The 24,849-nt window shown below is 46.4% G+C and overlaps 9 protein-coding genes across 9 annotated transcripts; 4 read left to right on the top strand and 5 right to left on the bottom strand.

The window, feature by feature from the left end:
* The first annotated feature begins 208 nt into the window (after positions 1-208).
* Positions 209-1,671, top strand: GGS25DRAFT_488739 (zearalenone lactonase). The gene has a single exon (XM_049260844.1). The coding sequence runs from the start codon at positions 383-385 to the stop codon at positions 1,460-1,462; it is 1,080 nt and encodes a 359-aa protein (XP_049116199.1). The 5' UTR covers positions 209-382; the 3' UTR covers positions 1,463-1,671.
* A 123-nt stretch (positions 1,672-1,794) lies between these two features.
* On the bottom strand, positions 1,795-5,136 carry GGS25DRAFT_488738 (ankyrin). Its single transcript, XM_049260843.1, has one exon. The coding sequence runs from the start codon at positions 4,914-4,916 to the stop codon at positions 2,016-2,018; it is 2,901 nt and encodes a 966-aa protein (XP_049116198.1). The 5' UTR covers positions 4,917-5,136; the 3' UTR covers positions 1,795-2,015.
* Positions 5,137-5,543: 407 nt separating this feature from the next.
* GGS25DRAFT_260077 (P-loop containing nucleoside triphosphate hydrolase protein) lies at positions 5,544-8,667 on the top strand. Its single transcript, XM_049257275.1, has 3 exons — positions 5,544-7,859; positions 7,939-8,015; positions 8,113-8,667. Exons 1-3 carry the CDS (start codon positions 5,946-5,948, stop codon positions 8,297-8,299), a joined length of 2,178 nt encoding a protein of 725 aa, XP_049116197.1. The 5' UTR covers positions 5,544-5,945; the 3' UTR covers positions 8,300-8,667.
* Positions 8,668-12,461: 3,794 nt separating this feature from the next.
* Positions 12,462-15,122, top strand: GGS25DRAFT_259947 (DUF1688-domain-containing protein). Its single transcript, XM_049257274.1, has 6 exons — positions 12,462-12,584; positions 12,671-13,262; positions 13,377-13,652; positions 13,749-13,962; positions 14,165-14,814; positions 14,892-15,122. Exons 2-6 carry the CDS (start codon positions 12,849-12,851, stop codon positions 14,973-14,975), a joined length of 1,638 nt encoding a protein of 545 aa, XP_049116196.1. The 5' UTR covers positions 12,462-12,584; positions 12,671-12,848; the 3' UTR covers positions 14,976-15,122.
* Positions 15,123-15,806: 684 nt separating this feature from the next.
* Positions 15,807-17,488, bottom strand: GGS25DRAFT_521218 (60Kd inner membrane protein-domain-containing protein; the record flags this gene model as incomplete). The annotated part of the gene is made up of 3 exons (XM_049264017.1): positions 15,807-16,274; positions 16,338-17,324; positions 17,414-17,488. 3 exons carry the CDS (start codon positions 17,486-17,488, stop codon positions 15,807-15,809), a joined length of 1,530 nt encoding a protein of 509 aa, XP_049116195.1.
* Positions 17,489-17,823: 335 nt separating this feature from the next.
* GGS25DRAFT_488725 (TOM13-domain-containing protein) lies at positions 17,824-19,108 on the bottom strand. The gene is made up of 2 exons (XM_049260842.1): positions 18,477-19,108; positions 17,824-18,419 (listed from the first exon to the last, which is right to left on the bottom strand). Exons 1-2 carry the CDS (start codon positions 18,744-18,746, stop codon positions 18,312-18,314), a joined length of 378 nt encoding a protein of 125 aa, XP_049116194.1. The 5' UTR covers positions 18,747-19,108; the 3' UTR covers positions 17,824-18,311.
* A 467-nt stretch (positions 19,109-19,575) lies between these two features.
* Positions 19,576-21,175, top strand: GGS25DRAFT_531264 (SEP-domain-containing protein; the record flags this gene model as incomplete). Its single annotated transcript, XM_049265479.1, has 3 exons — positions 19,576-19,653; positions 19,734-20,134; positions 20,196-21,175. The coding sequence occupies 3 exons, from the start codon at positions 19,576-19,578 to the stop codon at positions 20,956-20,958; spliced, it is 1,242 nt and encodes a 413-aa protein (XP_049116193.1). The 3' UTR covers positions 20,959-21,175.
* Positions 21,112-22,318, bottom strand: GGS25DRAFT_259815 (uncharacterized protein). The gene is made up of 3 exons (XM_049257272.1): positions 22,052-22,318; positions 21,663-21,953; positions 21,112-21,517 (listed from the first exon to the last, which is right to left on the bottom strand). The coding sequence occupies exons 1-3, from the start codon at positions 22,118-22,120 to the stop codon at positions 21,266-21,268; spliced, it is 612 nt and encodes a 203-aa protein (XP_049116192.1). The 5' UTR covers positions 22,121-22,318; the 3' UTR covers positions 21,112-21,265.
* A 715-nt stretch (positions 22,319-23,033) lies between these two features.
* Positions 23,034-24,666, bottom strand: GGS25DRAFT_259834 (Gtr1/RagA G protein conserved region-domain-containing protein). The gene is made up of 3 exons (XM_049257273.1): positions 24,377-24,666; positions 23,615-24,311; positions 23,034-23,478 (listed from the first exon to the last, which is right to left on the bottom strand). The coding sequence occupies exons 1-3, from the start codon at positions 24,547-24,549 to the stop codon at positions 23,287-23,289; spliced, it is 1,062 nt and encodes a 353-aa protein (XP_049116191.1). The 5' UTR covers positions 24,550-24,666; the 3' UTR covers positions 23,034-23,286.
* Positions 24,667-24,849: the final 183 nt, after the last annotated feature.

The raw sequence follows: 24,849 nt of genomic DNA, 5'->3' as shown, positions 1-24,849 counted from the left end.
ACAACCTTCGTACATACATACATACATACATACATACATACCTATGAAATAATAATACAAAAGAGTTTTCATTGGATAATACCTACTATGTACCCTAGTAAGGTAGGCACCTAGATATTGTTCTAACAGGGAACGATTGCTTTGACAAGAACAATAAATACATGTATGAAAGCATGCCTACCTCCTACACTTTGACCCTACGATGTATAAATATATATATATATATATATTTATTTCCCTAGGTGCAATGTCAATACCCCGTGTCGATACTCCCTACGTATCCAACTCAAAGACGCAAACAACATCGAAGAACATCTCCTTGAAAATTCTCTACTCACTCCTCTTTCTTTCTAAGTAAGATTGTATCTCGATATCATTGAATATGTCTATATCTAGTGCCCCTTCAGCCTTCGTCTTGCCCGATGCACGTAGTATCTCATATCAATGGACAGCATCACCATCCAAACCTAACGCACCTGTTGTACTACTCTCTAATCCTTTATGTGCACCCTTCCGTTCATGGGACCACGTAGTCCCTAGGCTTACCTCCATAGGCTTTAGTGTATTACGTTATGATCAGCCGGGTCATGGTTCATCTACTGTTCCAGCCAACCTCTCCTCCACCACCTTCGATTCCCTGGCTCGCGATGTTTTGCAGCTTCTCAACCACCTCTCCATTAGACAACTACATGCTTGGGTTGGCGTTAGCATGGGTGCCGCAACAGGCATAGTCTTTGCTGCGAAACACCCCGGAATCATCCACAAGCTTGTTGTGTGCGATACCATTTCCTGTAGTCCCGCCAACGATTTTGCCCTTGACGTATTTGCCCCGAGAGTCGCTGCGGCTCGTCGGCTGGGAGTACTGGATGCTGTCGTTGAGGACACTGCCCAACGCTGGTTCGGCCGCGAGTGGTTAGAGGCCAACCCACAAGAAGCAGAACGAATTCAGTTAGTGATGCTCGATACGACCGTTGATGGGTTTGAGACGTGTTGTGCTGCTCTCCAAAGCGAGAACTTTGAGTTACGGTCACTAGCCCAAGTAGCAGGCAGGGGGGTCGACGGCGCATTGTTCATCATAGGCGAGAAAGATGCAAACCTACATGAGAGTATGATGGATTTAAGACGCGACGTCGAGTGCGGGTTGAGGGAGAATATTGGTAGTTCCTCTGTGGCTTTCAAAGTCATCAAAAATGCCGGACATGCCTGCTATATCGATGGATTTGATGCGTTCATCGATCTTGTAACGCAGTTCCTTGGGGATAAGACTGAGGAGCCGTCTAGTGGCCAGCCATCCTCTCCAGGAATAGCCATCAATGGCAGAGAACATTCTCATTATGTTAGAATCGTGCCAGCGGTGAATCAGGAAGGGGGTTGCCAGTGCTTCGACGAGGATCTATGGCCCTGGACGTCCCAAGCCACGAATTTTTCACTCATAGAAGCTGGGTTCCACGTTCAATCATGATGCTTGCTCAACATTGTTGCTAGAGGCTGATCGAAGGTATCTATTTTGATGTAGTGGACGAGACTGTGACCATCATTTGATATTTATCAACCATATAGTTAAGATGCAAACTGACTATGCATTCCTTGGTTGGGAAGTGATCATATCAGTAACCCCACTGCACCCATATATAGAAGTAGACAGTAACTCCGAGCATTATCATTTTAGAAGAATTGTTGATTAATTGTTGATTACTTTTTTTTTTCTTTTTTGGTTTCAAGATTGGTAAAACGCAGTATAACTTGCCCAGGAAAATCACAAGCGAGAATCATCATCCGAGAGGTAGTAGACTTGTAAATATGTAGGTACCTTATATGTAGTAGGTCGTCACATGGAGGCCTACGATCTACCTTGTACTATTCAGTAGAAAAGGATGATATAATATGAATTTGGTCATAGAAATCATGAGTAGTATCTACGTAAAACTAGAACCAAAGACATTTCCCCCTTTTTTTTTTTCAAAGTCTTGTACCCAAATTCCTCTTCCTGATTAAGGCTACTGTACAGTCTGTACCTATCTCTCGCGAATTCCTACTTCATCAAGGATCAAAGCCTCATTCCATGATTTAGCAAGCACTTGATGGAATTCGGATGACCCGTCATAGGCTATTATTTGGCGCACACGGTCCAGGGCAGAAATGCCTTCGGCGTTCCTTCGATGAGGGTCGGCACCATGATCAAGTAGTGTAACAACACATTTGGCTGACATGGCGGCGATTTCAGATGCGGACCAACCCGGATCTTCACTGGACAAAATGGTGTCAATCGCTTGACAGAAAATGCTCAAAAAGGAATTGTTCGCCTCGTCGGAAGTATTAGGGTCAAGGCCAGCATCAAGTAGTAGCTTCATCATCTCGGGATTGTGTCGGCGACAGGCCGCCCGAACGTAGCTCAATAAAGGCGCTTCGGGATACCCTGCATCAATCGGATCTACTAGTAATTCTTCGATAAATGAGAAATTGGAAGCATTCTCAATGGCCCATTGCAACGGCGTTGACCCTTCAAATGGGTTTGGGGCCGTCGCGACAAGTGAAGAACTAGCTGGGGGAATATACTGATGAATGTTGGCGCCAGCACTAACCAAGCAAATAACTGCCTCCAGGTTTTCCCGTTCCAAGGAGAGATGCAACGGCGTGGCATTCACTCCTGGGAAAATCGTGTCTGGGTTTAGATTGCCTGTGGTCAGTAGAATGTCAAGTATGTTACCCTCAACAAACGCAGCCCCATCTACACAACAGGCTGTTTGGAGATGAGCGTTGCGCTCCTCTTCAGTTGAGTCGAAAAAGCTTTCGTGATTAACAAACGCTTCCACAGCCTCCTCCAGCCCGCAGAAAATTGCTAGATCAAGGGGGCCAAACACCCGTCCGTTGATTCTAGTACCGTTAGGGTGCCTATGCATGACTGCACCATATTCTAAGAGTGTCTTGATCATAGGTATGTTCTCGTTCAAGACGGGGTGTGTCAAGGGGAGGCTTCCGCCGAAACACTCGTTCGGGGAGACTCCGTTCCATTCAAGTAGGAGCTCAGCTACAGCCGTGTCCCTCAGTTTACAGGCCTCTATCAAACAACTCTCCCCGTCGTCGGTGTGGTAGTCCGTCGGTGCCCCGGCTCCAATCAAGAATATGGCGCAACTAGAGGCACCTGCCTGAATCGCGTCAAAGACTATCCGTGCGCCCTTCAAGACTTTACTCGTATCCTGGAACTTCGTGATATACTCGAGAGCACGAGCGTTATCTATTTCCATCAACCACTTGACCATGATGTCAAGTTCTAATGAATTCGGCGTTCTTAATCCGGTCTCAAACAATACATCGCAAAGGTCAAAATTAGCCGATCTCATCCCCTTCGTAAGTAGTAATTGCCCTTGCCCTCCAATAGAATCGAGACTGGGGGGACCCCCATGCCAAATGAGCCTTCGTACTACATCAACTTTGTCTTTGCTATGCCTGCGAGATTCACAGAGTGCCGCAAGGGCATCAAATGTGTCTATATTGGGTGGCATGTGAGAAAGCAGTGCCCTCACTGTGCGTAGCATCGCCCCCTTCGGACTTGTTAGCCCTATTGGTCTACAGGCTTTCAATAAGGCGTTCTTCCCCGAGTCGTCTTCCGCGTTAATATCAGCGCCCTCTGCAAGAAGAGCTTCGACGGCTTCATCATCGTTGAAAAGAGCCGCTTTCATCAGTGGAGTCATTGCATTACTGTCCCTTTCTTCCAAATTCGCACCATGTTTTACAAGAGTTCGGAAGATTTCCCCCCTGAAATGTTCTTGGTCAGATTCGCGCTTCAGGGTCCGAACTTGAGGCGTGCAACAGCAGTGTAGTATTGGGTCGGTATCATCTGAAGGCTCAAGGGACGAGGCGACGTCCGCGCCTAATTCAATAAATCGAAGAGCTTCGGCAAAACGGCCCCCGTAACAGGCATGTTTCAGGAGAGTCATATTTCCGAGACGAGCATTCAATGAAGCGCCTGACTCGACTAGGAAATCGATCGAGGCCCAGCTGCCGGTGAAGTAGGCATAACTTATAGGCGAGGCACCAGCATGGTCCTCGATGTCAACATCGGTCTGATACCCCTTGTTTATGAGAAAACTAGAAATGGAACTCATATCGGAATAGCAAGCACTATGTAGAGCAGTGACATGACGAGAATCGGATCCTAATAGTCTCGGCGAGATATTGACAGAAGCACCTCGGGAAATCAACAGGCGCACCGTCGATTCGTGGCCATGGCAAATAGCGGTGTGTAGAGGCATCCAGATAGGGTTGACTCCGGTGCTTGTGTCAGTGTTAAGAGATACGTGTGAGTCCTTTTGGGGTAGAATGCAGTCGCAAAATCCTCTGGACAGGGAATGGATGTCGGCGCCATACTTTAACAGAAGGTCGATCATTTCATTATTACCCCATCGCGCGGCAATGTGAAGAGGTGTCCAATAGTATTGACTGTCAAGATCATCTGAATAATCCAAGCCCGACATTCCAAATCCGAAAACCATACCCTCCTCCTCGTAGTCAGAGTTATCGGGTTCGAATTCACCCTCATGGTAGGGTGGGAAGTCAGGCGGCAATGCACCGAAATTAGATAGTTCGGCACCATAAAGGAAACTCGTTTCTAAGGTGGGCGTGGGAGGATTGTCACCACAAATAAATCGAAGAGTTTCTGATCTGGTACAGGGCTGGGCCCAAGCAATGTTTGGATTGGCCCCGGCTGCAAGGAGGTGTTCAAGTGTTTTCTGACGGCCTTGGTCAACAGCCCAGCACATAACCCAGGCTACATTCTTCGCAACATCATAAAGGAGGGGGGTGGTTATGTAATGGAGAGCGCGGCAGGATCTAGAGAAGGCAGATATATCATGGACATCTAGGTCGTCGATTACGTGCGAAACCAACTCGACAGGAAGGCTGAGGATCGAAGGCATCCTGTGTAAAAGTGTGACATCACACTTGGTGGCTAATTGGTTGTACTCCTCGTGGGGTATCGAGGTGCAAGGTGCGTTTGTAGCAGTTTGTTCTATGATAGTTGGTGGACTAGTTGATTGAATGATTGAATGATTACATGCTATGTAGTTGGACAGAAGTCTTGAGGGTTCAGCTCGTCGCGTTTCGAGTTCGTCGCAACGCGATCGGAGAATTAGTAACCCAGGCTTGCGACGAATAAAACGTCATCAGTCCCTAACCTAGTACCTACCTTAGGACCTTAGGTACCTACTATGCCGTAGTAGGTACCCTACGGTCCCTACCTAGTACTGGTCCCTACAGCGTGGTAGCAGTACTGCCTATGGTTTGACAACTGCCAAGCAACATTTGAACAATGAATTCAGTAGTAAATCTCAGGATCCACAAATGTGCAACCAACAGTGCCACTTTAACGTTAGATACGATAGTAACTACTATTACATAGTACAAGGATAGTACCATGCAGATATTCCCATATGAATGTACTAACGTTAAATTCAATATTCAACTTATTGACCTACATAGCTAAGGTTAGTATCTACCTACAGTACCTAGTAAGGTTACCTACTAGTACATCTTCCAAGTTCCAACATTGAAGCTCTAGATGTACATATCCATGGATGCAGCATCTACCAACATCATGATACATCTTAGGCACTCAGGCATGTGCCTGCATACAAAGTAGGCATGCACATAGTAAGCACCCTAAGGCATAATTTTTAATTTAGCCTTGCAACATTCAATGTTGAACTAGGGCGATACATACTAGATACAAACACAACCTTGGAAACATTGAACATTGAACTGCCTACCTAGTAGTGTTAGCTACCTACATATGTAGGCATTGTAGGGTATATATGAACCTACCTAAGGTACTCTACACCACATAGCAGTTCTCTCCAGACGTCCAGGTTTTCAACCAGTATCTGACCACCTTCACCACTTCTCAAAATAACTATACCCGTCAAGTGTAAAATACTTGTATCACTTCAATGACGCGAAGAAACACAAACAAATCTACCAAACTCACAATGGATCTCGCCGAGGACATTTCTCGCAAGACTGCAGGATTCATCCAGTCCGAAAATCACCGGGATCTACTTGACATCGTTGACTCACTTAGATCTCATGGTGTCAGTCACTATGTTGACCTACCACAGATCATTGTGTGCGGTAGTCAATCATCCGGGAAAAGTTCCACCCTTGAATCCCTTTCCGGCATTGCCTTTCCGACTTCTGAAGGTCTCTGCACACGCTTCGCTACCGAATTGATACTCCGACGAGGCAACAATCATGAAATCAAGGTGAATATTCAGCCTGGCAAAGACCGGACCAATGAGGAGAGAGCCCGGCTGTCAGCCTTCACCAGGACAATGTCAGAGGACCAAGATGACTTTTACACCATTGTCGAGAATGCTAAAGAGGCGATGGGTCTCACCGGCAACGCTGGTGCCAGGGTTTTCACCACCGATGTTTTGCGAGTCGAGAGCACATCACCAGACGCCCCGAACCTCACTCTCGTCGACCTGCCTGGCTTATTTGGCGCCTCCGACAAGAACCAATCTGATGATGACGCTGCCCTGGTCGAGGACCTTGTGGTATCATATATGAACCAAAGTCGCAGCATCATTCTAGCTGTCATCGCAGCCGACAATCCTTTTACCAACCAACCAGTGACCAAGTTTGCGCGACAGATCGACCAGTCCGGTATGAGGACGCTTGGTCTCATTACGAAACCAGACAAGATCGACATGGGCTCGGATAGTGAAAAGTATTACGTGGAGCTGGCACAGAACCTGAATGTGAAGCTACATCTCGGATGGCACGTCCTACGTAATAGAAGCCACGCTACAGCTGACGACACCATCGAGGAGAGGGACAATAGGGAAACCGAGTTCTTTGCTGACTCTGCCTGGAACACTATTGACTCATCGCAACTTGGAGTTGAACCACTGAGAGAGCGGCTGCGAAAGATCCTTTGGAATCAGATTCAGACTGGACTACCAGGAGTCAAGACAGAGGTGCAATCGGGAATCAAGGATTGCAAAGCCAAGCTATTGCAACTTGGCGAGGCACGTAGCACACAGAGAGAGAAGCATACTTATCTTCAGCGCATAAGCAGCCGTCTATGCAAACTAGTCCGAGCAGCTATTGATGGGGTATATGCGGATCAATTTTTTGAGTCTTTCCCAGGCCAGGGCCAGCAGGAGGCGCTTAGCAGGCGACTACGCGCCAACGTACAGAAGATTGTCAGTAACTATGCTGTAAAGATGCGTGCCGATGGCCACGCCCTAGAAATCGTGGAAGACGACCTGAAACCCACTAGGACTTCGCGGCAGCAGTATATTATGAGGGAGTCATATCTGGAAATTGTGAAGGAACTTATGATCGAATGCCGAGGGCGTGAACTCCCTGGAACGTACAATCCTTTAGTCGTTGGGGATCTATTCAGTAGACAGTGCAAACCTTGGGAACGAATCACGCATAATCTCGTTGAGCAGATACATGGGGCTGCCCTTCTCACTTTCAACAAGATTGTGTCGGAAATCTCGGATGAAAACACCAGATCTCGCCTCATGACAAGGCACATCCAGCCTCAATTGCACCGACTCCGGCAGAATCTGCAAGCAAAAGTTGACGAGTTGTTGATGCCCCATTTGTCTATCCATCCGATCACATACAACGACTACTTGACCGATACCGTGGAAAAAACCCAAAAGTCGCGTCATGACCGACATTTTAACGTATTGTCTAGCACGTTATGCAAGTACACAACAAAGGATGCACCAGTTACTGCAACGGTGAACCTAGGTCAGCTACTCAATGGCTTGATGAAAGGGACTCGACCCAATGTTAAGGATTACACTGCTTCGTTGGCGGCCGACGTTGCCGAAGCATACTATCAGGTATAGTAGCAAGCTATCAGTTGATTCTGAACTGGTGCATCTTATTCAATGCTCGAAAATGAATGCTAATGCTTTGTAGGTTGCGTTGAAGAAGTTCACTGACGATATCAGCGTAAACGCCATCGAGGTCTGCTTAATCCAATGCCTACCAGATGTGTAAGTTACACCCCCCCCCACCTCCTCCCCCGAAAACGGCGGGTGAGACTAGAAGGCAATCATTTTTTAGTCAGTTACTAATTTTCAAAAATTCAAGGTTCTCTCCGGATACCGTATGGGATCTTACAGAGGAGAAAGTTGAACAACTAGGGTCAGAAGATGATGAGACAGTGAAAGAACGTGCCGCTTTACAGAAGAAGCTAGCTGTGCTAGAAGAAGGTCTCAAGGATCTGGATGCATTTACTGCGCGCTCTAATGCTACTGGGCATAGGAGATATGAGTAGAGGTGCCTATGAGGAAGTCAGGCATACCCGAGACAGCTCTATTGGAACGAGAGTCCTCGCCATCTCTACCGTTCACCAGTGACATAACTTGGGATGTTAAGAGTTATTGCTCGGCTAGGTGGGCATTGACTTGTAGGTGAAGGTGCATGGGACGATGATGCTGTACACTAACTTCCGCCATGTTTTTGTGGGAAGAGATTGGGCATCTTACTATGTAATAGATCTACCTACCTACCTAGGTAGGTATACAGTAAACCCAAGTCCCTAGGTACCCAGTAGTCAATAGGTAGTAGATAACCTTTCTGATCGCCGGTTTCCTGGTTCTTTAATATCTTTTGATTCTCTGCGTTATTTTTCTTGCCTTATGGAGGGGGACATTTAGATTGTGACTACCATTGATATGGCCCTACTCCAACAGATATATAGTATTTGTTATGTACCGAGTGAAGTGCTCCTTATTGTAACAATTACGCAGTAGCTTCATGACCTTGTTCCGGCATTCCTACAAGTCCTTCGGTACTTAAGTTGAGATGAATCCAGAATTAACTCCAAGGCACCTACTAGACACCTATGTAGATAGGTAGGTACCTAATCCGAATATGAGGCTGTAATGCTTATCTAACAGAGACCAGTCTATTCCTACCTGGTGCCGGGTGTTCTGTTTGTTATATATAGTTCACTGGATTACACGCCTGAACAGCATATAAGTAAAACAGGGGGCCTCTTACGTTAGAATTGTTCATCTTCAAATCTGAAAGGGTATGTAATAGGGTGATTTTGTTAATTATGGTATTGTATAGTATAAATCATACTCAATCACCTGCGAACGCTGTACAATATGCCGAGCAATTATGCAATTAGTGACATATTAATTTTTTTTTTAAATTTCTTTTTGACATCGAGCCCGGGTCTTTGTCTCGACTTATATGTAGGAAATAGCTTTCGCTACAAGACGTCTTGGGACCTTTTAAGACGAATAATACTCCATCGAATTAAACCTCACTCAGTGGCAGTAACTACTTAGGTTAGGCAGGCTTATTACAGGAAGTTAGGAACAGAGTTATACACCGAAAGGCCATAATCTTTCAACTCTTTCCCTGCTTTCGAATTACACAGATTTTATTTGCTACTTGGTAGGAGCGGAGAGATTCTCCACGTACCTAGGGTATTACTACTAGGTACCTAGTTAGGCGCCTAGTACTACCCAGTATGTGCTAATGCCAAATGCAGGTACGGACCAGGAATCATAAAGAGTGACGACGACGTTGAAAACGTTCAACGACATCTGGAGTTCGTCTTTGGGTCGCCCCTGTCATGTAGCGATCCGAGAGTGTGGATGGATCCATAAGACGTTACCGCATTACTTAGAGTTTCTTCAGTGCCCAAGCCCTTGCACAGACCTAGGACATCGTACTGGGGAGTCGATGAATCGAAGCTGTCTCTTTTCAGGAAGCCTTGAACCCTGAAGTTCAACGCAAACTCTAATGTGCCTGCCTATATTAGTTATGTTAGACTTTAGTAGCTAAACGGCTAGTCTTCTTATTAGTTTTTATATGTAACCTACCCTAAGTACCCTGGGTAGTACCAAGTACCTTACCTCTACGCATACATATCACATACCTATTACCTATTACCTGGTATTGAGTACATGTAGGCGATGAATGCTATGTATTACCTATTTACCTGTACGGTCTGTACCAAGTATGTAGGTCTTGAATTGCGAACCAGCCCCTTGGATCTAGATTTGCCCGATAAATAAACGGGTCTAACTATCGACAGCTTGTTGTTTCTCCCCGCAAGTCGCATATCTTAAAACTTGGACTCTAGGCCTAGGCCTATTAGAGCTGGCGGATGCTCGATCCGGTGCACGAGCCGGCATGTGCTACGGCTGTCATGATAGTGATGGAATTATTACTTATCTCACGAACTAATCTACTGTCTACATAGTAGGGATCTATTAGTTATCGTATGTTGTATGATGCGTGAAGAGTTTCTAAGGCCATCCATGTATGTAGTATACACTATGTAGTATGTAGGTATGCAGTCTGTATTCAATGTTTTGGATACATCATTAGTACTAATGCATATAGTGCATGCACGTGGGCAGAGCCTTTTGAACATCATCTAAACATACTAACCTAACCGGTTACATATGTATGTAATAACCTATCAACTCACCTAGGTAGGTATTAATTACATAATATGTAATAGGCAAGGTACATTCACAGATTATATTGGTTATTAATAAAATAAGATAGGCGAGTGCTGGGATCGCATGCTCCTATTATATATTGTCGACTTACCTAAGTTATATTACAACGAGATTGCCTATACCCATGACGTTCAAGTAAACTGGCGCATCCCTATCGCCGTTCAAGATCCTACATATGCAGGTACCTAGGTAGGCTGAGATAGCTGCTAGGTTTTAGATATGAGGGTCGTAAGGAGGTACATGTGGTGGTTTTTAACTACATATGTAACTAAATCACAATCAATAGCTTTGAAATGTGCATATTACATGCATAGGCAGTATATAGGCAGTATAAATACATAAGTGACCAGCAAACAAACAGTTTGGAACACCGCGACTTTATTATTTATGGTACGGAGTAGATGGCCCCTGACAGCAGATTTTGACCCGTGCCACTGGCGGCGTTCGCACATACATCTGCATGTCATCAAGCTAACATGCCACCCATGGATATCTAGGTATAAGAGAGATGTTATTGAGCGTTTGTGTGTTGATGTATGTAGTGTGTCACTGTGTGTGCATTTCATAAAAGGAATCGTGGAAGGAAGGGGAAGGAAAATGTTGAAGAGTTTGATTGTAATTCAATCAGCAAATTAGGCCTCCCAGTCGGATTATCCCCCGGCAAGGCCAATATCAATGAAAGGTATTCCCTGGCGCACCAAGAAGGGCTGGAAGGCAGTAAGGGTGGACTTATGAAAATTTGTTTGATGTGTCCCTGACAAGGGTATGTATTGCATAGTACTATGAGAGGGTGGTATTGATGTATTGATAGTACATACTATGTATATCTACTATGTCGTACTATCTAGGATTCTAGGGTATTATGTTGTATGTAGGTACATACCATAGTCGCAATCCTTAAGGGACGGGAAGCAAATCATATTGTAAGAAGCAGCTCAGTCGGGAACCTTAGGCGGCCCCTGACACCCCTAGCTAGTAACCTTAACAAACCCCTGGTCTTCCCCGTCCCCAGTTAGGCGGTTCCTGCTGATCCTGATGAATCCCAGCAAGGTGTAAGCTCCACCACAGAGCCGATCTCCTGAATGAGTTTAAACACGTAATATGGTTAGTGGACTTTGAAGAGAAATACATAGCCTAGGTTAGTACATAGTATGCATGGAGAGACAGGACGAACTTTTGTCTCCCATCTCATAGAGCTTCAATGTTCCTATGTAGTACCTTTAGGCCAACTGCCGCATTCTCTTTCGTCTAGGCAATCATACTGCCCTTTCTACATACTAACTAATAATTTTTTTTTGATTTACCTACCTTTTTTAATCCTAATAGTTAACTTAATTGTAAATCCTCTAGAGCCGAGAAATTCAAATCCCGTTAATAATATTGTATTTCTTCATAAGCCCTCTCGTTTCAACTCTTTCCCCCTTAGTTCAAATTTCTCATACTCATACACCTACATCCTCTCTCTCTAATTTGTCGGTTTCAAGGCTATCTTTCTTCGCTCTACCTCCTTAGTAATTTTATTGTTCTATAACAGACATACCAAAGGCGGTTTTATCGGATTTACTTTGTCATTTTTCAAGTCAAGTCATATGGTTTCAGAGATAGGTGAGTCAGTTGATGTGACTATCAGACCATACTTACCCAGTAGACGTTATAACTACATCCCCAGGAATATTATTACTCCCTTAATTCAGGCAGATTCTTTCTCCCCCCCCCTGAATTATTATTTTTCAATTTTTTTCCTTCCCCCCACATTTACCACTTTCCCTGCTAACTTACCCAAGCTCACCCCACTAACCTTAGCTGGAAGCTGCACGATTGTCTTACTACCTAGATAAGGTAACTCTTACTAGGTATACAGTCGCTAATTGGGTAGATCTATCAGCCCATGAGGAAGTGAGAGAAAATTAAAAAAAAAAAAGAAGCGAAGGAAGAAAAATAATTATAAAAAAGAAAATAAAAAAGGGAAGGAAGTGAGAGCCCTGTCTCCCCCCTTTATAATACGTGCTTGCCTAGCAGCTCCTTAGCTTGGGTAGCTCTTAGCTATCTGACCTACGTAGCACAGCTGCACAGGTACCTACCCCTCCCCGTTTTCTTTCGTGCTTGGTTTGAGCGATCTCCTTGCTGGTTCTGCACTTACACCAAACCTAACCAAGCAGAAGTCTCACCAACCGACCAACCACATACGACCTACCTAAGACAAAAAGAATAAATAGATTAAAATCAAGAAAAAGAGGGAGCAAAAAAGTGGTTGTGGCGCGTGAACACGAGAGGGGACAACGACCAAGCAAACACGACCTTTAAATAAAAAGCAATTGGGCATACATACATGACAATATGGGTCTCTTTTCCCGAAAGCCCAAAGCGTCTAAGGTAGTCAGTACTATCTTTCCTAGAAGCAGCAGAGGTGAAACAGGCAACGACTCGGCCAGCCTGAATTCCGAAGGGTCTAATATCAAGAGTCCCTCGACGAGCAATTCGCGCATTCATATTTACAATAATCGCGCTTCAGCTGGTAGCGTGCCACCGACACCCCTCACCCCCTTAACGCCGCATCCAATGATTCGAGTCAACTTACCCAAGCCTCCGGATCCGTCACTCGATGCGGCCGGCTACCTAAAGAGTTTGGGCTCCGTACGCGAGCGGTCTAAGATCGTCACCGACAAAGCCTTGCGCAATGCCCTTAACCACTTCGATGTTGACATGAGCAAGTTCCCGGACGTTGTCAGCTTCGTCTGTGGCATCATCAAGGTTTGACCTCTATTCTCTTAGCCAATTGAGCCGGTTGATAAGCTGGCTCACTTGTCTTGTGTGTATGGTACATTTGCCGTCTACTGTTGCTAACCATGTGAAAAACAACAATAGCGAGACTATGACGCTCCGTTTTCGTCCATCCCATCTCACGGCCGATATCAGCACTTCTGCGTTGGCGGCCGGGACCGAATCGCTAATCTGCTTGCAACCTTCCCCGAAACGGTCGACAATAGCGAGAAATGCCGTCGATTGATAGACCTATTCCTCGTCAGCGTTTTGCTTGACGCTGGCGCAGGTACTTCCTGGGGATTCAAGAGCGCTGAGAATGGCCGTATCTACCGAAGATCCGAGGGCTTGGCTGTAGCTAGTCTGGAAATGTTCAAGGCTGTACGTACTGCTTGCACACCTCAGAGCCCTGGATAATGGATATATTCATATATGGACTAAAGAGGGATGTTATGCTAACCTTGATCCTCTGAATAGGGACTATTTTCTAGCAGTCCGTCAAACAAGTTTCAGGTGGATAAGGGTGGTCTCCGAAACCTAACCGTCGAGCAACTGGCCAAGGGCATGCAGTCACAACCTGGAAACGAGATCGCTGGCTTAGAGGGTAGAGCGAATCTGCTGATTCGACTTGGCGACGCATTAGAAAAAGCCGATTATTTCGGTGATGATGGACGACCTGGATGCATGATCGGTATGTTAAAATCCTATAATATGTGTGATTTTCTCTTCGTTTTACAAGGGAAAAAAAAAGGAACGAAAAAGGAAAAAGAGGAAACAAGCAAAAGCAAATGAAGCAAAAAAAAAAAAAGAAAAAAGAAAAAAAGAACCCCCCCCAACTCTAATAGGGCACCTAAGAGGCAATTGAGCAGAGCTAATCAGTTTAATATGTGCAGATTATCTTGTCGCACACCCAACCACACAAGCTTCTTCAACTCCTATTGTAGTTCTCCCCGTGTTTTGGAATGTACTTATGACTGGGCTTGGACCAATCTGGCCGCCATCGCGGACAGCCATTGACGGGGTCTCACTTGGCGACGCATGGCCCTGCTCCTCCATGCCACAACAGGTATCGCAGCCTAGTTCTCCCGGCCTTTCGCCCTTCCCCAACTCCCAGTCAGGGCCAGGTGCTGCGGCCTGGGAATCCATACTTCCCTTCCACAAGCTTACGCAGTGGCTCACCTATTCGTTGATGCAACCCATGCAAAACATACTCAAGATTCAGTTCGCTGGCACTGAGCTTTTAACAGGCCTGCCCGAGTACAGAAATGGAGGGTTGTTCATCGACCTTGGTGTTTTGACACTTAAGCCTGACGATTTAGACCGCGGTCTACAGCATTATAGCGATTATTGCCGACGGACGGGCAGCAAGGGCGTTGAGGTAGCGCCAATGTTTGAGCCGAGTGACGATGTAATCGTGGAGTGGAGAGGTGTCACAGTGGGCTTCCTTGACCAACTTTTAGTCGAGGTCAACAAGGCTCTAAAGAAGGAACTCAATGGTGGCGAGTTAACATTGGCACAACTGCTAGAGGCGGGAAGTTGGAAGGTAAGTTGCGAGCAAGCAACCCTTTGCCATAAACAAACATAACTACTGGCGCAAGAAAGCTAACACAAAATCTACAGGGTGGTCGTGAAATTGCGGAGGTCAGCCGACCAAACACAAAAGAGCCTCCCATCTTGATCGATTCGGATGGGACTGTATTCTAGCATGGGAAACTTATTTCGCACCTTGTTCTTCTTTTATGTTTCCTACTTCTATTCGACGCCCCATTCTTGTGCATCATGAAAAGCATATAGCGAAAGATCACTAGATCTTGGTAGACTTGGGAGCTTATAGCCTCTTCCTTTGTGTTAGTATTCGAAGCAACAGTACACTTCATTCTTGAAAAGCCAGTAGACAAACGATCCACCACCTACCTGCCTAGGTGCCTAGTACCTTTGTACTGGGCATTTCTGATTGGTGGGAGAGAAGGGAAAGGGGGGGGAGGGGATGTGGATTACTAAGCTTGTTGACACGGAGACGATGACCCCCTTCCTTGGTAATTCTTCTTGGGATTCGCATTTTGCATCAATGGACCTACCCAAAGAATCAAGAATTGACCGGGTTCCTTTCGAATGAGACGAGGGGTGGCGGGAGTAGTCAATTGGCGACCCGTGAGATATGGCTTCATGGCTTGAGTCAAGTTACATAACCCTGCAGTTTTAACCCTTAAAGTATCTAAATGAAGCAAAAAGGTACCTACGTATGCACCTAGCTCTCAGTGGAAGAGGGACCTAAGCTATCCTTATGTATATACCAACCTACGTACGAATACGTAGGCACTCATGAAGCATCTATGTACATTGTGCTTGGCGTTGCGGGTACGTGTATACATAGATAGGTATCTTAACCTACTATGTGGCTAGATGAATTCATCAGCAGTAAGCACCACTTGTGAGAGGGATAAAGTACTCGTCTATGCTTTGGTATGTTACAATCCTGGCGTTCACATCGTACATAAGCTAGATATTCTAGCGCGTCAAGTGCCACTTTCACTTTCATGATCTCCTCCCGGAACGTCTTCGTCGCAGCTCCTCCATCCTTCGGTACTCCTTTTCCTTCTCTTCCATAGCTCTTCGCTCCTCATACGCCTGCGCCTTCTTCCACTCCTCTTTCTGCTTGTCAACGCCAAGAAGGCTCTTTGGCAACGAGGCTATACCTTCGGAACTGGGTGCAGGCTTCGAGGGCGTTGGTGCTTGCCAGATAGGACCAGTCGCACCAGCAGCACCAGTTGGTCCGAGGCCCCTAATGGGAAGAGGGGGGAGGCCGGCCCAGCGACGGATGCCTGGGTTGAGAGTTGCTGATGTCTGCACGACAGTGCCGGCAGTGAGTAGTAGGAAAAACCATTGGATACCGGCCGGAAGCCATGCGGTACATAGAAACATCATAGGGGGGAGGACCCATTTCATTACCCAAGCCATCTGATCGGCCATAGGGCTACGTACTAGTTGGGTGGCTTGCGTTTGCTGATGGGAAGGTTAGTCACATCTTTTTAAGAAGTTTCATGATAAAATAGCCGTGGTACCTACCTTGAACATGAGAGCAGCGAGAGCTAGAGATGATATAGGTAGAATGAAATAAGGGTCATGGACAGTAAGGTCGGTAAACCAGGCAAAACCTCCCGTCTCTAAGCTAGGTACGGGTATGGCGGCCATGGCGCGGAATATTCGAAACATGCCATAACTGAAAGGAACCGTCCAAACTGCCACGAGAGACTTCATCATACTAGCGCCAGTCTCCTTTTTCAATCTCATAATCTTTTCACGTGCACGCATCTGGGCAACGCGATCGCCGGTTCGCCACATGGCCTCATCCATCTCCGCCTTCGCTTGGATATAGGCGGGACTCGTACTGACCTGTTGCACTAGCGCAGCGTGCTTGCTGGAAGTGAGGGTGGGGAAGAACATGGCAGCACGCCATAAAATAGCGACAGTAGCAAGGGTTGCCCACCAAGGCATACCGGAGTATATGTATATATGCTCAAGAACCCATTGACAGCAGCTAGTTGGCCCCCATCCGAAGTCCAGACCAAGACTTTTGAGGTAGCCTATTTGCTCAGGAATATCAAGGACAGATTCCATGTCTAGACCGTCAAAAGCATCTCCGAATTGCGGGACCGAATCTAAGGCGGGGGAATCTGCCGGGGTCGATGGCGAAGTATATGAAGACGCTGGAGATGAAGAGGTACTGGCGGCATGACTTTCAAGCAAACTGTTCGATGGGGCTTCATATTGGGAAGCAAGCGTTGATGGCTCTGTGGAGGTTTCAAAAGGAGTCTGGGCGTCGGTGGGAGGCTTTGGTTTCGAAGAGAATGGCCAGAGCGATAGGTTTCGCGAAGCTCCAGAACGCTGGGCGAAGACACTAGATGCAGTGATAGTAGTCGCTACAGTGGCGCGAGAATTAAATAATGACGCCGGTATAGTAGAGGATGCGCAGCGTAATCGATTTAATACAACACTAGACGGCGACGGCTTCTGAGAGAAATGTCGTATGGGAAGTTGAAGAGGTCGAGCGCACTATAAATATGTCAAAAAAATTGTCAGTTTTTAGTTATTATGCGCCATTGGGATTTGGTAGATATAACGGTGGAAATATAGGTAATTACCTGTGTCCGCGCACACCAGCCATTCCGTAGAATCGGAGCTGAGCCTGACTTCAAGAGTCCCCTACTAGGCAACATAATGGCTGTGGTGGAATATGGACTCTGAATTGAAGTCGAGGGCGAGGTCGAGGTCAAGGTCGACAAATTGAATATTTTTGCGGGATTGACTGAATACTATATATGTACAAGTACCTACTTAAGTTGTTATAGTTATACCTGGTTACTACCTATCGATACGGCTTAAATATCGGACCTACAAACTAGGTATGTACATAGTACAACATCGAGCACAAACTTTGGACGATTGTGAACTCTTTTAACTTCACCTGAGGCATTCAATGTTGCAATATTCTACGGTCCGTCACTGCTGTGCCTACTAGTTATAGACATAACTACATATTACATACATATGTGTAGGTACTAGGTACTGCATACAAGGGTAGCATCATGTACACGTATGTCTGGTAGTAATACCGTAGTATGCAACTATTTGATGTAGGTACATAATGCAAAGTCCTGAAGCATTGACGTACTGAATGGAGTATGCATTTTCAACCACCTGTAAGTTATTCTACCATTCAACATTTCTTTTCCACAGCCTCATACAGACAGACCTTAACATCCTATTACCTTTCTTTTGGTATTTTGCCCGCCCATCACACCGAACCCCAGTTCAGTTCAGTTCAGTTCAGTTCAATCCAATACCGTGTATATGCACTATATACCTATATAGGCAGAGACTGCCCAAGATGTGAAGCACATAGTACTAACCTAGGTAACTACTGAGGCATGTTATCTACCTAGGTAGATAATCACTAGGTATACATGGTGCGCATTTCCCCAGTATTCAATTATTCCGGCTCTATTGAAATTGTGAACATAGTCAACCCTATGAAAAGTATCACTCTAGGCTTGTGAGGTCTTGTAGGTCAAACCGAGGTTTTTGTCGCTCACGGATTTCGATGCCGGGGCCAATGGGATGTGTTCTTCGGCGTGAGAATGGAAAAACCTGCGGATCATAATATGTGAGCCTTGAGTTGATGTTTCTAGCTTCAGCGATTCTTACTCTGGTGCCCCCCCATCCTAGCCTAAACGCAGCCTCATGCGCAAATAACTCGCCAAACCCTAACATCATGCCGTTGATAAACGGCAACAGAAGGTTGATAGCGGCACCTCGGAGCATAGACCAAACGGTCGGTGGCTTATAGAGAACAATAGGTGGCGAAGATGAAGAGGGTGGGGATGTCGAGATATCCTCTCCAGCAGAATATTGTTCACTGTCGGAGTGCATCGTGACGCCGGATTCGGCGAGGGGGTTTGTTTCTTCGGAGGACATGGCAAAAATGTTGAAGTCTGCTGGGGAAAAGGAGCGAGATACTGATACTTCGAAGGTTTGACTACTACGTACACAGTACGTATCTTCAGCCTTTCGAGTGATGAATGGTATACCGAGTGCAGCTTATGTGTCGCAGTTCGTAGTTGCTTCGAAGTCAAAATGGCTGGAGACTGACGAGCATTGAAGGCTCGGGACTTAATGATAGGGCAGCTACATAGCATAACTAACTTAGAGTTCTGTGTGCTTACTACTAAGCCTAACTAGGTAAGTAGCCAGCTCCAAGACTCTAGAAATGGTTAGCCAACCTTGGAAGTGAGTTGTAATTAAGCACCATAGCAGCGCAAACGTCACACAACTGCCCGTCATTTCAAACGTACCCTAGTAGGTACATAATGTACTGTGTACTGTAACTATGTATTGTACCTTGATAACCCCACTTCCCCCCCGCGTACCTTCTTTACACCAGTGCAATACATATCTTAAACGTAGGCATTAATGTGATTGCCATAGTAGATCAGGCTACTGTGGAGTGCCTGACGTCGTTACTCAGAAGCTGCCTAAAGATTAACACCATAAGCTTTAGTTATAGTGCAACTTCCAAAAAGTTCAAAGTCACACCAGCAAAGGCCAATCACCAAGGCGATATTTTAATTCTCAACTTCAATACTTCTCTCCCTCAACAAATTTAAATCACCTTCATTGTCGGCATCCCCTCCTAGCTTCCCTAGTTAGGTAAACTTCCACAATCTTGACGTCGATCTTGATTTGTCAAAAGGTCCATTCGGTTCTTCGCCGATTTACGGAATCACGATCCTTTGTTTGAAGAATTATGGCGAGCAACCGCCCCGATGACCAAGATGGTCTTACTAGCGAGTTCATGAGAATGACCAATACTTCAGCTGAGCAGGTGCGGATTTATCTATGATAGTGATCTTGCCCATTTCAACCCACTCACCTAAACTAACCTACATATTCTTCACCTCATAGGCTACCCAATACCTTTCTGCTAACGGCTGGGACCTCGCTTCTGCCGCTCATTCATACTTCGCCGACGAGGAAGAATCTATCCCGGAGGTGCCATCCGACGAGGCACCATCCGACGAGGCTTGGACCGGCCCCCGTACCTTGTCTGGTCGCCCCGTGTACGACTCACCATCTACCGCACCCAGCTCATCTAAGCGGCCAACGAAGAAGAAGGGGCTTGCTACATTAAGTTCTCTAGGTGGTGGCCATGGGCATGACGATAACGACGATGATGATGACGATGATGACGACGCACACCGAGACACGTATGCGGGAGGAGAGAAGAGTGGACTTGCCGTCCAGGATCCGAACCAGCGCACCGATCCGAAGCGAATTATCAACGATCTTCTTGCCAAGGCTGAAAGGTAAATCACATTGTCCGCTTCTTGATCTAATCCGCCACGATTAACATGTAACTTCCCATAGACGGCCCGAGGCTTCTTCCCAGGCTGGACCCTCTAGCTCGTCCTCTTTTCGCGGCTCTGGACAAACTTTAGGTGGTGATGGTGCCCCAAGTCGCACCATTCCCAATCCAAGCGGACATTCTGCACCTGGTAGCCGTACACTACCGCAGGGTGCCCAGGCTCAGGAACGAACATTGCATCTTTGGCGCGACGGTTTCAGCATTGACGATGGAGAACTACGTCGATTTGATGACCCTGAGAATGCCGATGCTCTGCGCATGATCCAACAGGGTCGTGCGCCTATTCATCTTATGAACGTGAGATATGATGAACTACTCGACGTCAAGCTTCAACAGCATGAAGAAAATTACCGACCTCTTCCTAAAGTCTACAAGCCCTTCGGCGGTGAAGGTCGTCGCCTCGGTAGTCCCGTACCGGGCGAGTCTGCAACTGCCGTGCTTCCTACCCTAGCGACCTCGAACACACCCGCTGCCACACCGTCATCAGCACCACCTCCCAGCACCTCCGCGGACCAGTCGCAACCTACGGTCATGATCCGTATTCAGATGCCAGATGGTACACGACTACCGGCTCGTTTCAACACCTCACAGACGGTCAACGACGTATACGACTTTATAACTCGATCGTCGCCCGAACTAAGCGTAGGCGGATGGGTATTGGCTACGACATTCCCCAACAAGGATCATACTGATAAATCTTTGGTTCTGGGGGATATGGCTGAGTTTAAGAAGGGTGGCACTGCTATGGTCAAGAAAAATAAGTAAACACTTATAGTATTATTTGCATGAACTTGCTGGGTTATCATCGCTAAAGAGAGCTAGACTTTGCAGATAGACGACTAAGTGCACTATAGCCCTATAGATGTCTACTACCTAGGCAGCTAGATAAGAAACTGAGTAATTATGTCGCTCATTGCGATGGCTTGATAAACTTCAACTTCTTTCTCTCTTGCGTAGTTTAGCTTTCTGGTTGCGTCTACAAACACCCGTAATTGCCCCTAACTAGCCACCGAGTTTTTGATTGACGAGCAAGAATTTCCTGGAAGTCCCTGACGTCTTCTCTTCAACAAAGTTAACAAGTGTTTAGCATGCTAGTTAGAGCTGATTTCTCGGCTGAGGTAACAGACAAAGCCCAGTAGCTCTTGACGGCAACCCAGGCACTGGCGTAAGTACAGTAAAAGCTCGTCAACGGCGGCTTCCATGCGTCGGGAGACTTGTCGCTCTTGGCCGAATTTACATTATCTGTCACTGCCCAGAGTTGTGGCCTATCCACATCATTGGCAAACTGTTCTCGCTTGGCTGTTGTCCATTTGTTCGCGCCAGACTATTAAGATGTACCTGTTAGCAAAAGTCTTGACGATTTTCTCAAGTAGCAAGATATAAAGCAGGCCATGCTATCACCTAACTAGGCAACCCCCTTCCTACATAGCTTGAGCCAACGGGGCGACGGAAGAAAGAAATAAACATACAATCCATGCATTTTTTAACGGCACCATGTGATCAATATCTATGTCCGAAGGCGCCGTCCATGTGGCGCCATCGTAGGGACTTGTCCAGGAGCCACTTGTTGGATAGCAGTCGGAGCCGACCTGGACATTGTTGCCATCGCGTCTCAGCACGTACTCCCGTGTGTTGCAGGTGCCTGTGATTGTATCCCACGTTGGGAATAGGTCGCGGTCGTATGCGCCGTCGTCATTGGCCGCGGCAACCGTGAGGCCTGCAAGCTGTGACTTGGCGGACGAGCTGGATGGGATACCGGGCTAAGAGTCTGTCAGCTTGATACTAGGTCTCAAGCAAAGTTTGCCCAGGTACTATTATCTCATGTGAATTCAACTTTAGGCATAACATGTTTACTAACAGGAGTGGGCATGGGCATAGGCGCAGCAAGAACTGCGCCCGCAAAGAATAGGGTAGATGAGAGTCTCATAATGTCGAGTAAATTGGCAAATTCTATACCACGGGAAGAAGAAGCTGTCACCACGATAACAAGCACTCAAGTGTAGTAGACTCGCAAGATAAAGACAGTATCACATATCATGACCAGGCCACATGGCTTCTCGTCGGTCTTATATCTTCATTCCAAACGACCTCAACCTCAAGCGCTAAAGACACCGAGGAAAGGACGATAACGAGCCAATTACCACAAGCATGTGAGCAAGTCCCACAGACTCCCACCTTCATAGTAGTACCATGTGCAGGAAGGGGACAGTTGCGGGACGGACTACCCCGGAACAGCTACGGCAATCATTATCTCAGATGTGCGTTACATGGCGCGAAGCTGAATAGTACCTGCCAAATTGAATAGGTTGTGTGTGGTAACAACATGGTGCTGAGAGAACAGGGCGACGATCATCATGGCCAAGACAGGCAAAAAGCCATGCTTTTCTGCAGGTACACAATCATACCTCATTATTTTATTTCCTCTCTCCTTAAAGACAAGCAAAACGGTAACTGCACATGTGAAGGCTTTGTGCTCCCAGGTGAGCAATACATAGGTCTAATGACTTTGAGTTGTACTATTAGATATTTTGAAGCAGTCATATCTACTCGCTCAACGGAGTCGAGCTCGCCCGGATCAAGTAGGTAGCTACCTATTCGGCTAACCTCCCGCTCTAGCCATCCATGGCATACGGCATACGGTGCAATAGAGGATTATAATTGGCCAACATCTTGCTATATTGACCTTCCTAATCCGGGACATGCGCCGATCTTCAGGGACAAGACACCGCCCACTCAAGATGATGCAATGTCACTGATAATATCACTGATAAAGCCAATGAAGCTCCAAGTAGAGAAACGTGTTGACCTTCATTTCGTTAATGATATTGCCCAGACAAACGCCGTTCTTTATAGTGCCTTGTAGAAATAGTGGTACCGTATGGACATGCTATATCTTAGTTCAGATTGGTGCCCATATAACTCGTAAACTTGTTAGATATGCTAAAGTCATGGCATCAAGGATGAGCCCGCTGCTATGCTCTCTTGTTTAAAGCCTTGATATGAACACTACACGGTTTCGCTTCATTCGTGGTATACCGAGGTTACTCCAACCTTTCTGGGACTTGATAACAAAGGCCTTGCTTGGGCATCCATCTAATTGTAGTTCTGACCAGACCCGGCAACGGTCATCGGGCCATCCAAGAACTTGAAGCTTTCTCTAGCAATCTGGCAATTCAACTTGGCCGAGTTGAACCTCGCTTCCCCAGGTGGGAGAATAACCATAAGATAGGTGTTTGTTGTAAATTTGCAGGCAAACATAGAAAATCTAGAACCTGCCTTATGCTCCTATTGGTGATTGTTAGCGATGCCATTCGAGTAGCTTGCAATGTAGCCCTTGATTGAAAAGGGGCTAGAAGTCTTTCTGTGGGAATCCATATATGAATCTCTGGACCTCGAGGTTCATATATCATTGTTCACTCACCATTAACGTGAATTGTTCCGCGTTACGGGGTGTGCCGGTGAATCGACTGATGCTTTGCTTGAAGTGCTTTAAAATATTTGAAATACGTTCTTGGCGATCCCCTGTAGGGTTCTTTTGACCTTCCTCCGACGTCCAACTGGAGACGACAAGAAAACTAGTCCGCTCGAATAAAAGTAGCTCTTCGGCTTCGATCAACAGCCCTAGCGACCCTAATTGAGATTCAATGACCGAGAGGTTCGGCACAAGGTCGTGAATGATGCTCGCCCAGGCTTTGTATAGGGACTGGTCCCATATTGAGGTCGCGAAGGGGATGAGATCTAGCTCACCCGTATACCCGGCACCCTGAATAAACTCCGAGGTTTTCTGTCGCACTAACCGCACGCGGTCGACGAAGACAGCTTCTCGAGCATGTGGGGTGATCAGGTCCACCTTGTGGATAAGCACGTAAATTTTGGCAGTAGGCGAAAACTGTGTTAAGGCAGATATGATGGAGACATAGGTGGCCATGTCGCGATCAACATCTCGAGATTCGATGTCGAAAACGTATATCAATACGCCAACGTTCGAGAAGACATGGACGCGTTGCTGGGAGAGGTAATTCTCCATGAAAGCCTCTTGGCCACCGCAATCCCAGAGATTTAAAGTCAGGTTGCCCAGGAATTTGACATGAGAAAGGTCGACATCAATTGTAGCACCACTTTCATAATACGCAGCAAGTCAGTCTTCTACCGGTGCTTCTTGTAACTGTGTATAAAGACGTACAGACGCCGAGTATCCCTTGCGATATAGTTGCTAAATATGATGCTCCTCATACTCGACTTCCCAGAGCCACTCTTACCCATGAGAAGGACCTTTTTCTTTTTGGGTTTCTTGACCTCGTTCCGGACGTCGTTGGCCATGCCCAAGCTGGGCGTAGATGTTTCGAGGTCGGCCATATCGTACGGACGTGTCTATCTTATGTCAGTATAGACTGGATCTAGTCGAGGCAATGTATCATGAAAATTTAGCGTGGTCTCTGTCGTGTTCTGGACGAGACGTGGGAAACTTCGTTTAACTTGGCCGGCGCATGTTTTGTTCGAGTTAGAGGTGCAAGGTATAAGGTATAATGGATTGCTTATAATCGCATTGACTCCTTTCCAATTTCCGACCGATGCAGAAAAGTAATTCAACTCATCTTGCGACAAGAGTGTTGGGGGAAAGATTTGACGATAAGTGGTGAGGTGAACTGGGAGAGT

Source organism: Hypoxylon fragiforme, assembly GCF_022984875.1.
Source record: "Hypoxylon fragiforme strain CBS 206.31 chromosome Unknown GGS25scaffold_5, whole genome shotgun sequence".
NCBI lineage: Eukaryota > Fungi > Ascomycota > Sordariomycetes > Xylariales > Hypoxylaceae > Hypoxylon > Hypoxylon fragiforme.
This window is presented reverse-complemented; position numbering and strand designations above follow the sequence as displayed.